The sequence below is a fragment of the Delphinapterus leucas genome, chromosome 19 (genome assembly GCF_059928025.1).
Source record: "Delphinapterus leucas isolate spDelLeu-1000000601 "Yukka" chromosome 19, BTC_Dleu_Yukka2, whole genome shotgun sequence".
Taxonomy (NCBI): Eukaryota; Metazoa; Chordata; class Mammalia; order Artiodactyla; family Monodontidae; genus Delphinapterus; species Delphinapterus leucas.
Window position 1 is genome coordinate 28022755 of NC_143147.1, and position 14017 is coordinate 28036771.

The 14017-nt window shown below is 42.5% G+C and overlaps 1 protein-coding gene and 1 long non-coding RNA gene across 2 annotated transcripts in view; one reads left to right on the forward strand and one right to left on the reverse strand.

The window, feature by feature from the left end:
* LOC149744910 (uncharacterized) overlaps positions 1-9279 on the reverse strand; it is a 29125-nt gene extending 19846 nt beyond the window's left edge. The window contains exon 1 of the long non-coding RNA XR_016388943.1: positions 8374-9279. This is a non-coding gene — a long non-coding RNA (uncharacterized LOC149744910). The remainder of the gene's footprint in view (positions 1-8373) is intronic.
* On the forward strand, positions 3444-5362 carry SLFN5 (schlafen family member 5; the record flags this gene model as incomplete). The annotated part of the gene is given in 2 exon segments (XM_089900827.1): positions 3444-4030; positions 4032-5362. Coding segments are annotated over 2 exon segments (972 nt in total), but the record flags the coding sequence as incomplete, so codon positions are not given.
* Positions 9280-14017: the final 4738 nt, after the last annotated feature.

Consider the following 14017-nt stretch of genomic DNA (forward strand, 5'->3'; position numbering starts at 1 on the left):
TAAAGTTTACAATTTCATAAATTTTGACAGGTGAACCTATCACTGCAATCAAGGTAGTGAACATATATACCATTCCCCAAAATGCTTTTTTGCAATCTCTCCCTCCCACTTCTCCATACCCTGCCACCATCCCTAAGAAACAACTGATTGGCTTCCTGTCGCTATAGAATAGTTTGCATTTTCTAGACTTTTATACAAATGGAATCAAATATGCACTCATTTTTAGTTTGGCTTCTTTCACTCAGAATAATTATTCTGAGGTTTATTCATGTTGTGGGTACCAAGAGTTCTTTCATTTTTTATTGCTGTATTGTATTTCATTGTATGGATAACTAAAATTTGTTTCTGTTGATGGGCATTTGGGTTGTTTCCAGTTTATGACTTTTACAAATAAAAGTGTTATGAACATTCATGTACAAGTCTTTGTACGGATATGTCTTCATTTCTCTTGGGTAAATACTTAGGAGTGGAATGACTGGGTCATACAGTAAATGTATAAAAATACCAAACTCTTTCCAAAAATGGTTGTACTTTATGTTCCTACCAGGAGTGTATGAGAGTTCCCTTTCCTCCATATCCTTGCAGACACCTGGTATGGTTAATAATTTTCGCCATTCTAATAGGTGTGTAGTTTTGTTTTGTTTTTAAAGATTTTTTTGATGTGGACCATCTTTTTTAAAGTTTTTATTGAATTTGTTACAACATCGTTTCTGCTCTAAGTTTTGGTTTGGGGTTTTTTTTGGCCACGAGGCATGAAGGATCTCAGCCACCTGACCAGGGATCGAACCCGCACCCCCCCGCACTGGAAGGCAAAGTCCGAACCACTGGACCGCCAGGGAAGTCCCAGGTGTGCAGTTTTAATTGGTATTTCCCTAATGACTAATGGTGCTATCTCACTGTAGTTTTTTTTTAAATGATATTTATTTATATTTTGGCCACACTGCACAGTTTGTGGGATCTTAGTTCTCCAACCAGGGATTGAACCCATGCTCCCTGCAGTGGAAGCTTGAAGCCCTAACCACTGGGCAGCCAGGGAATTCCCTCTTTTACCCATTTTTAAATCGGGTTGTTTGTTTTCTTATTATTGCCTTTCAAGAGTTCTACATATAATCTAGATACAAGTTCTTAATCATATAATCATCTACAAATAGTTTCTTCTGGTCAAGGGCTCATATTTTCATTCTCTTAAGAGTGTCTTTCACTGTTAAGGAAACGTTCTTAAAGTCCAATATATCAATTTTTTTCTTTTATGTATTACGCATTTAGTGTCAGCTTTAAGAAATGTTTGCTGAACTCAAGGTAAATATTTTCTCCTATGTTTTCCTCTAGAAGTTTTGAAGTTGAGAGACTGAATATACTAATGGACACTGGCCAGAACATATATAAAAACAGAACTCTGACTCACAACCTTGAGTTGTCACTCACAACTTGACACAACTCTGACTTCCCAACCAGCTTGGGAAGCCTAACCACAACGCCTGCAGCAGCTGGCCAAAAGTGGTCAGGACTTGCTCAACACCTGCTAGCGTCCTTAACTTCTGCCCCCACTCCAACTCAGGACCAACCGAAGAAAGCCAAATAGGCTCTCCAAAACAGTGACATGAGATGCCCCACTTCCAGTAAGCCCGCTTCCAGCTTCCCTAGATCCACAAACTCAGATCAGAGCATCCCTGAGCCTTCTCTCTCTCTTTTCACTATAAAGCTTCCACATTCCTCTGCCTGTGCTTGAGTTTCTGCCATCATAAGTGATGGTGGCCAATTCCCTTGATATAGTGAGCTCTGAGAAAATAGCCTCTGCTTGTTCTCATGTGGGCAGTCTTCATTTATTTCCACACGATTTTAGGTTTTACATTTAGGTCTATGACACATTTTAAGTATATTTTTGTAAGTGGGGTAAATATGAGTTGAGGTTCATTTCTTTTGTATGAAGATATCCAATGGTTCCAGTCCTATTTGCTGGGACAACTGGACTGCATTTAGGAAATGTTGAAACCCACCTCAACCTGACAGCCTGGTTGTTCCAAACAAATAGTCAATAATTTGTAAGTTCCAAACAAAGTTTTATATATATATATATAAATATATATATAAATACATATATATAACGTATATATTTCTATTACAAAAAATATATTAAAGTATGTGATATACATTTTTTTTTCACAAGATGGGAACTGCACGGACCAGAGGAAGCTAAATAATCTGTTCCATTACAATAAGGATAAATTATCAACTCAATCAGATTTTCTGCTTCCAAAAATTGGGCTATAAAGTAATCTGAGGCCTTCCCTGGTGGCGCGGTGGTTAAGAATCCACCTGCCAATGCAGGGGACACAGGTTCGAGCCCTGGTCCGGGAAGATCCCACATGCCACGGAGCAACTAAGCCCGTGCACCACAACTACTAAGCCTGCGAGCCACAACAACTGAAGCCTGCGTGCCTAGAGCCCGTGCTCTGCAACGAGAAGCCACCGCAATGAGAAGCCTGCGCACCGCAACAGAGAGTAGCCCCCACTCGCCACAACTAGAGAAAGCCTGTGCACAGCAATGAATACCCAACAAAGCCAAAAATAAATAAATAAAATAAATAAATTTATTTAAAAAATAATAATAATCTGAGACTGCCCAGGTCTCAGTGAGAGAGGAAAGACAAAGCACCAAGAAAAACAATACACATCAGCACACCCTAGAGACACTCTGAAAGCTCTTCAATTGCCAAGGAGAACCTGGCAGAAACTGTTACCAAAATCACAGCATAAAAATCACCTCTTGACCGTTTCTCTGGTGGCAGTGGGCTTCCGCCAGACTTAGCTCCTCAACCTGCCCTGCATACTTAATCCCTGCTTGAATCTGGCCTCAAGCTCTGTGGAATAAATGAAGTGAACAACTTCAGAAGAATGGCCTCAAACTGTCCATTTTCCCACCTTCCCTATCCTTGTCCTATTCTAATGGTGTATCTTCCTGTTTTTCAGGAGAACATTTCAGGGTAAGAATAGGAAAAGTGCTGAGAAGATGAGTCTCAAGATTGATTTGGAGGGACTTCCCTGGTGGTGCAGTGGTTAGGAATCCTCCTGCCAATGCAAGGAACATGGGTTCAAGCCCTGGTCCGGGAAGATCCCACATGCCACGGAGCAACTAAGCCCGTGTTTCACAACTACTGAGCCTGCGCTCTAGAGCCTGTGAGCCACAACTACTGAGCCCGTGCCACAACTACTGAGCCTGCATTCAAGAGCCCGTGAGCCACAACTGCTGAAGACCGCGCGCCTAGAGCCCATGCTCTGCAACAAGAGAAGCCACCTCAATGAGAAGCCCACATACTGCAACAAAGAGTAGCCCCTGCTCGCTGCAACTAGAGAAAGCCTGCGCGCAGCAACAAACGCTGAATGTGGCCAAAAATAAAAATACATAAATTTATTTTAAAAAATTGATTTGGAAATGAACTTTGTATGTTTTAAAAGCAGGAAAAGTCACCCCTGGGAATGAGCAAAGGAGTGGAATGAACCCTAAACTGCAGAAGAAACAGAATGAAAGCATCGTGCATGCAATATGTGCTCTGCTGAATTCCGGAGGGGGAGTGGTCAAGGCTGAGACTGAGAACAAAGACTATAATTATGACAGTCATGGAGTAGGATTGTATCTGCCTTCAACTTTCAAAGGCTATTTAGATGAGATGCAGCAGGGATATCTCTTTTTGATCTTTGTGAAATCATGGATGCCAGAGGCCTCTGGTATATGATTTGCTTACCTGTGCTCCTCTTTGTGCCACAGACATAGAACATGTACTAATGTCATGAATTCTCAGGAAGCACTGGCATTCCCCAAAGGCAGGATTCAGACTCTTACAAATATTAATGATTCCAATTCATTAAGTCCACAGAAATTTCAGGTTCGTGTACAAAATGAAGGTAACATAAAGGCTTCAGCTTCTGCTTTATTTGATAGCACTCACCACCTTCAGTACCAGGAAAAGTTCAACTTTACTAAGTCCACACGCGTTGAATTTAAGATGTTCTCAACAGAGATGACACAATGCTTTACCCAAGTGTGTTTCTGCATTTGCAAACACTGAGGTAGGGTAAGTATTTTTTGGCCTGCATGATGAGACCCATCAAGTCACTGGATGTGAAAAAGAGAAAACAGATCTTGCCACCTTGAGGGCTTCTACTGATCGCTATATTAGGAAGTTACCAGTCCATCATTTCTGTACACAGAGGCGTGAGATAAAATATGCCACCGAATTCGTTGCAGTACACAAGCAGGGGGCCCTCCATGGATATGTCTGTGCAGTCAGCATGGAACGATTCTGCTGTGCAGTGTTTGCCGAAGTGCATAATTCCTGGCAAGTGAAGGACAATCGTGTGAGAGAGCTGGCCACAAGGAATGGGAATAGAATCATCAATGATTTTAATGTTTGCTGAGATGGGAGGAGGTGAGGAAGGAGGAAAGGGAGATATTATTTTAGAATCTGGGAAAAGAGAGGTACCCTCAGAGCTGCAGATGCCTGACATTAATTCCTATAGATACAGTTGGTGGGTCATTGCCCCTCTTTTCCTCTGCCCATCTTGAATATCCTGCATTCAACAAATAGATGCTCTGGCCTAGTAGACCCACTAGAGGTTGGTGCAGAAGGCTGTTTGACCTAGCAATTTCTGTTTCCACATCCTTTCTTGTGTTCATATTCAAGTCTCTTCTTTCCCTTTTTAATTATGAACTCACATTTACTTATACAAGAAATTCCTTTTTCACATGTACCTATGTGTCCTCTTTAATTTACTGTCACTTTTCCTTGCCTCTGCATTCTTGTATGGTTCCCTCATCAAATATTCTCCCTTTCTCATAGCCTCACTTCCATTTTTGAACAAAAACACAATCAAACCTCTCTTTTCTCACTTTTCCTTTCAAAAGCCAACATGTGATGCTAACCATGACTGATAGGCTGAAGAGTAGTGTTGGTGATATGCATGCACCTTGGAAAAGGAAAGCCTGAGATAATATCAGACAAAAGAAAATCAATCGTAACTTCAAGAAAAGTCCAGAAAAACAAAGTCCATTTCAGGATCTTCTCAGAAATCTATATTCATTGACCTTCACATCTTCTAGTCATATTTTCTAAAAAGTATAAGCACTATATATATAGTGCTTATATTTATAATATATATATATATATATCCATATATATATATTTAGAGATATGCTCAGGAGTGCTCACAGACTCACTATCTGCAATGGCCCCAAACAGGAAAACAACCAAATTATTTATTGACACAACAATGGATAAGTGTATTATAGTATATTTGCATAATGGAGTATTATTCAGCAGTGAAAATGAAATAGGGATAGAGTAGGATAATTAAATAGTTTAGAAATCCCACCAGAGGATTAAAGACAAAGAGGGAATTTTAAGGGAGCCTGGGAGACTGCTGTAAGCTAATGAGCACTCAAGAAAAGAATCCAGTAACTTAGCAACAATCTACACTACCTTGAAGGAAGACCAGGTGCATCCAAGCACCAGGCACACTCAAGCTACAAGTTCTTACAGTTAAAACACAACACAATAGACATGGGGTTTGAATCTTGTTACATGAAGTCACGGAGTTAATGATCCTTGACGAGTAGCATTTCTGCATGTAGCCAAGACAGGAATAGGTGAAAGGAGAAAGAAACTAGGTGAAGGGGGACATTATACTGAAACCTGAATGAATTACCACATTTTAGTATATGTTACCACACTTTTGCTAATATACATACGATTTGAATAGCGCCATGCCAGTCCCGGTTAGATCATATAGGGTTCAAGGAGGATCTAATGATGTAAGCCTGTAACAGGGGCGGGGCAGGCATGAAGTTGTTAGTGTGTGACCCTTAGCATGGTGGTTAGAGGTCCCACACATGTAACAGTCAGTCACACAGGTCCTGGAGGCAGAGTATGGTGAGAGGCAGATCGTGGCCTTCTCCCCAGGGCCCTCCAGGCCCTCCAGCCTCAGGACTGGCAGGTGAGCTGGGGGTCCTGGGGACAGGCTGAGGGCTGTGTCCTGCAGAGCTCCAGAGCCCTCTCCATGGCCACCCACTGGTCGAGGCTGGGCACTGGTGGGAAGACCCAGACCAGGTGCTGGACGAACGTTCCCATGCAGGGTAACTGGCCTGCCCAGGGACTCCCTCTTAGCCAGGGCCTGGGCCTCAGAAGGTGAAAGCTGAGCCTTAGGACCTTGCCCTTTCTTGTCAGAACAGAGAATAACATTTGTTTTGGTGGAGGTTTACAGGAACATTGTGACCTGACTGTGACCTGACCTCAAGAACAAGGGATCTGGGGCTTCCCTGGTGGAGCAGTGGTTAAGAATCCACCTGCCAATGCAGGGGACACGGGGTTCGAGCCCTGGTCTGGGAAGATCCCACATGCTGTGGAACAACTAAGCCTGTGCGCCACAACTACTGAGCCTGTGCTCTAGAGCCCACATGCCACAACTACTGAAGCTCGCGCACCTAGAGCCCGTGCTCCGCAATGAGAAGCCACCGCGATGAGAAGCCCATGCAACAAAACGATGAGTAGGCCCCCCTCGCCACAACTAGAGAAAGTCCGCGTGCAGCAACGAAGACCCAACACAGCCAAAAATAAGATAAATAAAAACAAATTTAAAAAGAACAAAGGATCTGACACCAAGAAGTCTGCAACAACTAACCACACCCCTCTCTCACCTTTCCTATAAAAGGGCTTTGCTGAAAGCTTTCAGGGAGTTCAGGGTTTTAAAGGCATAAGCCACCAGTCTCCTTGCATGGCCCTGCAATAAACCTTTCTCTGCTCCAAACTCCGACATTTTGGGATTGTTTGGCCTCACTGTGCATCGGGCACATATGAAGAAGGTGGTCTTCTCCCCTCCCCACTCTTTCTTTGATTACAAAAATGCAGCCCCTTTTGTTCTCAGGGTTGCGCTCCCTTGCCTGCCCGCTTGTATCTCCCACAAGTGTCCTACGCTAATAAACTCAGCTTACCACTCTGCCTCATGCTGAATTCTTTCTGCAAGGAGACAAAAGAACCTGAGCTTCAGTTTAAGTCCTGACACCAGGTGAGCGGTTTTAATTAAAAGACAGTGGGTCTGAATCCCCTCCTAAAACAGGGATCCTCGGTTCAAGTTCCAGTCCCATCCGAGAAGGACTGTGGCTTCAGACAGAGCCTGCTCAGGGCACTCATAACTCTGACAAAAACTCTAACAAATCTGAACCAGTAAATAAAATATACAATGTTAGAAACTAAATGATTTGATAATAGGAGTGATTTTAAGGCAGTTTATAATACACTCCTTGGGTCTTTTGTGAGAAAAAACCGAGAAGATTCTTAATTTATTTGAAAGAAAATAGTCAATGTCGAAATTTAAGGGGAGATTACAGGATTTTTAAACTGTGGTTGTGGCTTTAAATACATATTATACAATGTATTTGACTAAGTCTTGTCTCGTAAAAATCTTGTTTTAAAGAATAAATTAGCAGCTCCCCAAATTCAGATAATATAAAGATTTTTAAAATCTTAAACTTAAAAATTCGCTCTCAGAGTTTTCAACGATCCTCTCCAAAACGTGCTCCTGCTGCCTACTGAACTTTTGCTTCAGGGAATACCAAGGCAGACCACCACGGAACCCTCCTCCAACTCGTGGGCCCTCGGGCTCCTCAACGGGGCAGAAGGAGCAAGGCCCAGGTGGCGGCCCCACCGAGGCCAGACCCAGGGGTGGGTCTCAAGGTCGCCACCCGAGCCCGGCTTTCTGAAAGGGGACAAGGGTCTGGACACTGACGACCAGCGGGCGCAGGGGTCCCACAAGTGTCTGCTCGGCAGCGCTGCACAGCGGTCACGGGGTCCTGGTATTTCAACCCGCAAGTCGACTTCGAGCTTTGCTTTGGAACGACCCTCCAGGACAAATGAACATGAACTTAAAGGAAAAGCTGGCCGCACCCCCATGCCGCGTTTTTAAAGCTGTTCACCTTGCGCTGACTTGAGCCCGGAATCCCTGGGAGGCCCCGTCCTTCCAACAGTCACTCCGGACGGTGCCGCAAACGGTTTACAACCCAAGTCCACAAATTCAACCCGCAAGTCTAGGCGTTTGCTCACCGGCACCGGCACCCGCACCAGCACGGGGCTGCACTCGGAAGACGAGACACCGCGCGGGCTCTGAATGCCGTCCGCACCTCGGCCACCCGGAGCCGGAGACCGGGAGTCCCGGCGGAGACGCGACCAGCCGCCCGCGAGGAGGCCAGACCAGCCACGGCCCCGGCCGAACGCCGCCCTTTCCCCACCCCGTGGAGCCCAGCCTCCCGAGGGTCCCCCTGCAGGCGCCGCGTCCCTGCAGGCGCCCCCCCTCGCCAGGGCCCCCATTTTCCCCCCAGCTCACCGCGCAAGCTCTCCTCCTAGAGCCCGGGGTTCTCGCTCTGTGAATGCGGTGAGGAGAAGGAGCTTCCGGGGGGCGGGGGTCAACGTCGAGGTCGGCGGTAACGTGAGGTCGGGGTCGGCGTCGGGGTCGACGTCGGGGTCAAAGTCCGGGTCGACGTCGGGGTCAAAGTCCGCGTCGGCGGGCGGGAGCTGGGGCTGGAGTTGGGGCTGGAGCTGGTGCGGGAGAGGGAGCGGGAACCCCGGGCCCAGCTGCTTGAGCGCTGCCCCCACTGACTTCCAATGTATTTTCTATACCCCTTCCTCTCCTCAGGTACTACAGTTATGTGTGTATAAGGCCACTTGACTTTGTTCTACACCTCACTGATGTTCTGTGCTTAAAATATGTTTTCTGTGCTGTTTCTGTTGCTACGTCTTCAAGTTACTAATGTTTTCTTCTGCATGCATTGTCTAATATGCCATTAATCACATTCAGATAGTTTCATCTCAGATAGTTTCATCTTCTAGTCTTTCTCTAGAAGCTTGATTTGGATTCTCTTTTAATATTTTCCCTGTTTCTATTTAACATGTTTAATTTTTCTTCTAGTTTCTTGAACATATAGAATACAGTTAAAACGTCTATTTTAATGTTGTAGTCTCTTAATTTTATACCTATGTTAATTGTGAGTCAATTTCAAATGGTTGGGCTTCCCTGGTGGCACAGTGGTTAAGAATTCGCCTGCCAATGCAGGGGACACAGGTTCGAGCCCTGGTCTGGGAGCATCCCACATGCTGCAGAGCAACTAAGCCTGAGCGCCACAGCTACTGAGCCTGCGCTCTAGAGCCCGCCTGCGAGCCACAGCTATTGAAGCTCTGGCACCTAGAGCCCATGCTCCATAACAAGAGAAACCACCGCAATGAGAAGCCCGCTGACCACAACGAAGAGTAGCCCCCTGCTCACCGCAACTAGAGAAAGCCTGGGCACAGCAAAGATATACCCAACGCAGCCAAAAATTAATAACTTTTTTAAAAGTTATTTTAAAAATTTCAAATGGTTATTTGCCTCTTAATAGTTGGTATTTTCCAGCTCCTTTGCAGACATGGTAATTAAAATTTTTTTTAACTTTTAAAAAATTTTTAAATCGTTTTAATTTTTTAAATTAAAAAAAATTAAAACTTTTTAATTTTTAAAAATTAAAAAAAATTAATTTTTTTATTTATTAAAAAAATTTTTTTGGCCATGCACATGCCACATGGCCTGAAGGACCTTAGTTCCCTGACCAGGGATGGAATCCATGCCCCCTGCAGTGGAAGTGTGGAGTCTTAACCACTGGACTGCCAGGGAAGTCCCACATGGTAATTTTTTGTTGGATGCTAGACATTGTGAGTTTTACCACTTTGGGTGCTGAATGTTTTTGTATTCTTATAAGTACTCATGAGCTTTGTTCTGAGACATGGTTAAGTTAATTGGAAATAGTTTGATCCTTTTGGATCTTGTTTTTAAGCTTTGTACACAGGACCAGAGCAGCATTTAGTCTAGGGTTCACTTTTTGCACCTACTGAGGCAAAACTCGTCTGAGTACTCTGCCTAATGCCTTGTGAATTTTGATGTCTTTCACTCTGGTTGGTAGGAGCAGATACTATTTCTGGCCCTATGTGAGCTCTAAGGCTTGTTCCCTCTAATACTTTGGGGTGAATATTTCTCCATTCTCAAGCGTTTCCTCACAGGCATAAGCTGATAAGTATTCAGCTGAGTACTCAAAAAGAATGCTTTGCAGATTTTAGAATTTTCTGTCTATGAAACTCTGTCCTCTTTGGTATTCTGCCTTACAGTCTCTAGTTTTCTTGCCCTCCCTAGGGTCCCAACTCTGTATTCACCTCATGGAGACTGCCAAACTGTACCTGAGTTTTCACTCTCTGAACTATAGCCTAGAAACTTTCTGCAGGCAGTAAGCTGGGGCAGTGACCTCCACCTCATTAGTTTCCCATATCTCAGGGATCACAGTCCTAATTTCCAGTGTCTTGAGACCTGTTGTTTCATATATTTTGTCTGATTTTGCAGTTGTTTCAGAAGGGAGAGTAGAAAGTGGTCACTGTTACTCCATCTTGACCAGAAGCATCTAAGAAGACAATGAAGCAAGAAATTCTTCCTTAGGGAAAGAAATTTTAGCTTAAAAATAATAAACCTAGCCAAAATATTATTCTAGTACAAAGGCAGCTCATGGATTTTTTTGAACATGAAAGAATTCTATAAATACAAGACCCCTGATTCATTCTTGAAGAAAAATTATTCAGTGAGGAAATCCAGCTAAGCAGGCAATATGTGAAAATAAAGGATAATGGTAATTGGACTTTAAATCCATTAACATGTATATAATTAAGATATATAGGAATTATGACTATATAGGGATTATGGAAAAGAATGTTGTAAACCTTGACAAAGTAAAAATATTTTTATATCAGATAGATTTTTTGTTTCAAGCAACAAAAGCAGGCTCTGGATAATTTAAACAAACAACAATAAAAACTTTTACTGGAATCATGAGGGAGGACCACTCACAGAATCAGAAGACATGCTGACTATATAGGCCTTAGAGAAAATAGGTACCTGAGAGGTTCCAAGGATCTAGATCACAGGTGTCAATTGGCTCCAATCATTTTCTTTACTTGGTTTATAAAGGTCAAATTATAGTCAGAGACTCATATTTGCCTAGCTTGGATACCGTACTCAACTCTTAGCTAGCATAGGGAAAACATCTTGGTTGAAAATCTCTGAAAGACTTGATGTAAAGTGGTTAGTTTGGTTAGTTCCCCAAAAGAATATCAGTTACTAAAGTAGGGTGGGAGGATGTTTGTTAGATCAAAACAACAGATGCCCATTACAGTAATTAACAAAAGTAAGGGGATGGTAGGGGGAGTGAGGAAGTTTGACTGCTAATGTCATTTTTCATGGCAAGAAGTTGCTGAATGCTAATACATATTTCAAAATAACTTTAAAATGATTCCAAACATTTTAAACACTTCTGCAGTTTAGTTATTTTAATATTGGATAACCCTTTCAGTAATTAAAAGTTCTTGGGCTAAAAAAATTATATTCAGTAATTGTGTCTTCAATTTTATTAGTTGCTTTTTCTTCAGTTAAGTTCAAGCTAATTAAATGTAAAAATAATTTCAAAATAGTATGTATAATATAGTTCCATTTAACATAACTAATTCTGTCTAGCTGTTTTTATACTTTATCAGATGTATTTAAAAAACAGCTCTGTGGAATTTAATATTGAATGTTTTTGGTTGCTTGTATTATGCGTGATTTGTTGCTTCCTTTTATCTTTCAGTATTGCTGGAATTAATTCTATTGAGTTTGTACCTTTGTGTAAAGACCTTGAAGGTCACATGTTGGAATCTCTCTCTCAAAAGAAAATTCATAGAAATAGTGAAAAAGATATTTAAAAACATTACTATATACATAGTCATGCTCAAAAACAAGAAAAGCACCTCTTCATGGACCAAAAACTATGAGGCATTTGTACAAGTAGGAAAGAGTGAGGTAAACCATAGTAAAAAACAGAGGCTGCCACCACCTCAGGGCCAGGACAACCACTGTTGCAAAGCCAAGATTGAATCCCCCCCAGCCAGAAACTGTTACCCTGAGGCTGAGGCCAAATCCATTTTTCACCCACTTGGCCAGACCAAGACCTAGAACTAAAATCCCATACTTCAGGGTTTCTCAGTGATGGCACTATTGGCAGTTTGGGCTGGATAATTCTTTGATGTGAGGGGCTTTCCTGGGGATCATAAGATGTTTAGCAGCAAATCCTTCCATCCCCAGTTGTGACAAGTGAAAATATCTCCAAATATTGCTAAATGTCCCCGGGGTGTGTGTGCAAAATCACCACCATCATACCTCCTTAGACTAAAAGAGTTTCCAGAATAGTGGGCAGGATATATAAGTCAAACATGTAACACACTATAGTAAAGATTCAGAACAGTAAAGATTTTTTTTAATCCTAAAGAGAAAAAAGTTTAGATAGTCTACAAAAAAATAAATTTGACAATAACTATTTCATGAGCAAGATTAGATGCAAAAAGAATATGGGCTGTATGATCAAAGTACTGTGGAAAAACAACTTTGAACTTAGACTTCTCTCCCTGGTCAAACTATCATTAAGGTTGAGGGCAAAATAAATAAATTTTCAGACTTGCAACGACTAGGGATTAAAAAAAATCAATCATAGCCCATCCCCTAAAGAATCACTGAATAATGTCCTTCTATGAGAGAAAAATGACCTAAGAAGAAAGCGGCTGTTTCAAGAAAGAAGGGTAAACAAATGCATCAGTAAAATATAAGGTTAATCTGTATGTATTATTTTCTAATTGTCAGATAATTCAGTAGCCTTCATATATGCAAACTACATCTCTTAGAAGGTATAGGAAAGGAAAAAAAGGCCTATTGTAATTCCAACAAAAAAGATAAAATAAGAAAATCTGTGACAAGAAATGTCAAGCCTATATGAATAAAACTATAAAACAAAACTGAAGGAACTTCCCTGGTGGTGCAGTGATTAAGAATCCGCCTGTCAATTCAGGGGACACAGGTTCGATCCCTAGTCCGGGAAGATCCCACATGCCGTGGAGCAACTAAGCCTGTGAGCCACAACTACTGAGTCCGTGTGCCACAACTACTGAAGCCTGCACGCCCTAGAGCTTGTGCACCGCAACTGCTGAGCCCATGCGCTGCAACTACTGAAGCCTGCGTGCTCTAGAGCCTGTGTGCTTCAGCTACTGAGCCCACGTGCTGCAACTACTGAAGCCCACGCACCTAGAGCCTGTGCTCTGAAACAAGAGAAGCCACCACAATGAGAAGCCCATGCACCACAACAAAGAGTAGCCCCCACTTGCCACAACTAGAGAAAGCCCCCGCACAGCAACGAAGACCCAATGCGCCAAAAAAAACAAAAAACAAAAAAACTGAAGAAGCCAAAAGAGAACTTGTACAGATAAAGAGTAGACTGTTTGTTTTAAATTAAATTAAATTATTTATTTTTGGCTGTGTTGGATCTTTGTTGCTGTGCGCAGGCTTCTCTCGTTGCAGCGAGTGGGGGCTACTCTTCATTGTGGTGCGCAGGCTTCTCATTGCGGTGGCTTCTCTTGTTGCAGAACACAGGCTCTAGGCACGCAGGCTTCAGTTGTTGTGGCTCATGGGCTTTAGAGCACAGGCTCAGTAGTTTTGGTGCCCGGGCTTAGTTGCTCAGTGGCATGTGGGATCTTCCCAGACTAGGGCTTGAACATGTGTCCCCTGCATTGGCATGTGGATTCTTAACCACTGCACCACCAGGGAAGCCCAAGAGTAGAGTGTTTTGGATAAGAAAACTCAAAATCATAAATGTATCCATTTTCACTAAGTTAATCTATAAAGTCAATGTCATCCCAATAAAAATACTGACACAACTTTTTCCAAAGCATCAAAGTTTTTTTAAACTTCATTGAAAAATCAAAAGCAAGATTATCTAGGAAAAATCTAAAAAGGAAAAAGCTGAGGGTAATTAGCATGGCCAAGTATTAAAACATATTGTAAAGCTACAATAATTAAAACAACATGGTTCTGCTGTGTGGCAGGTCAATGGGATGGACTAGAATGTCCAAAAATAAATTCAAATATGTCTGGGAAT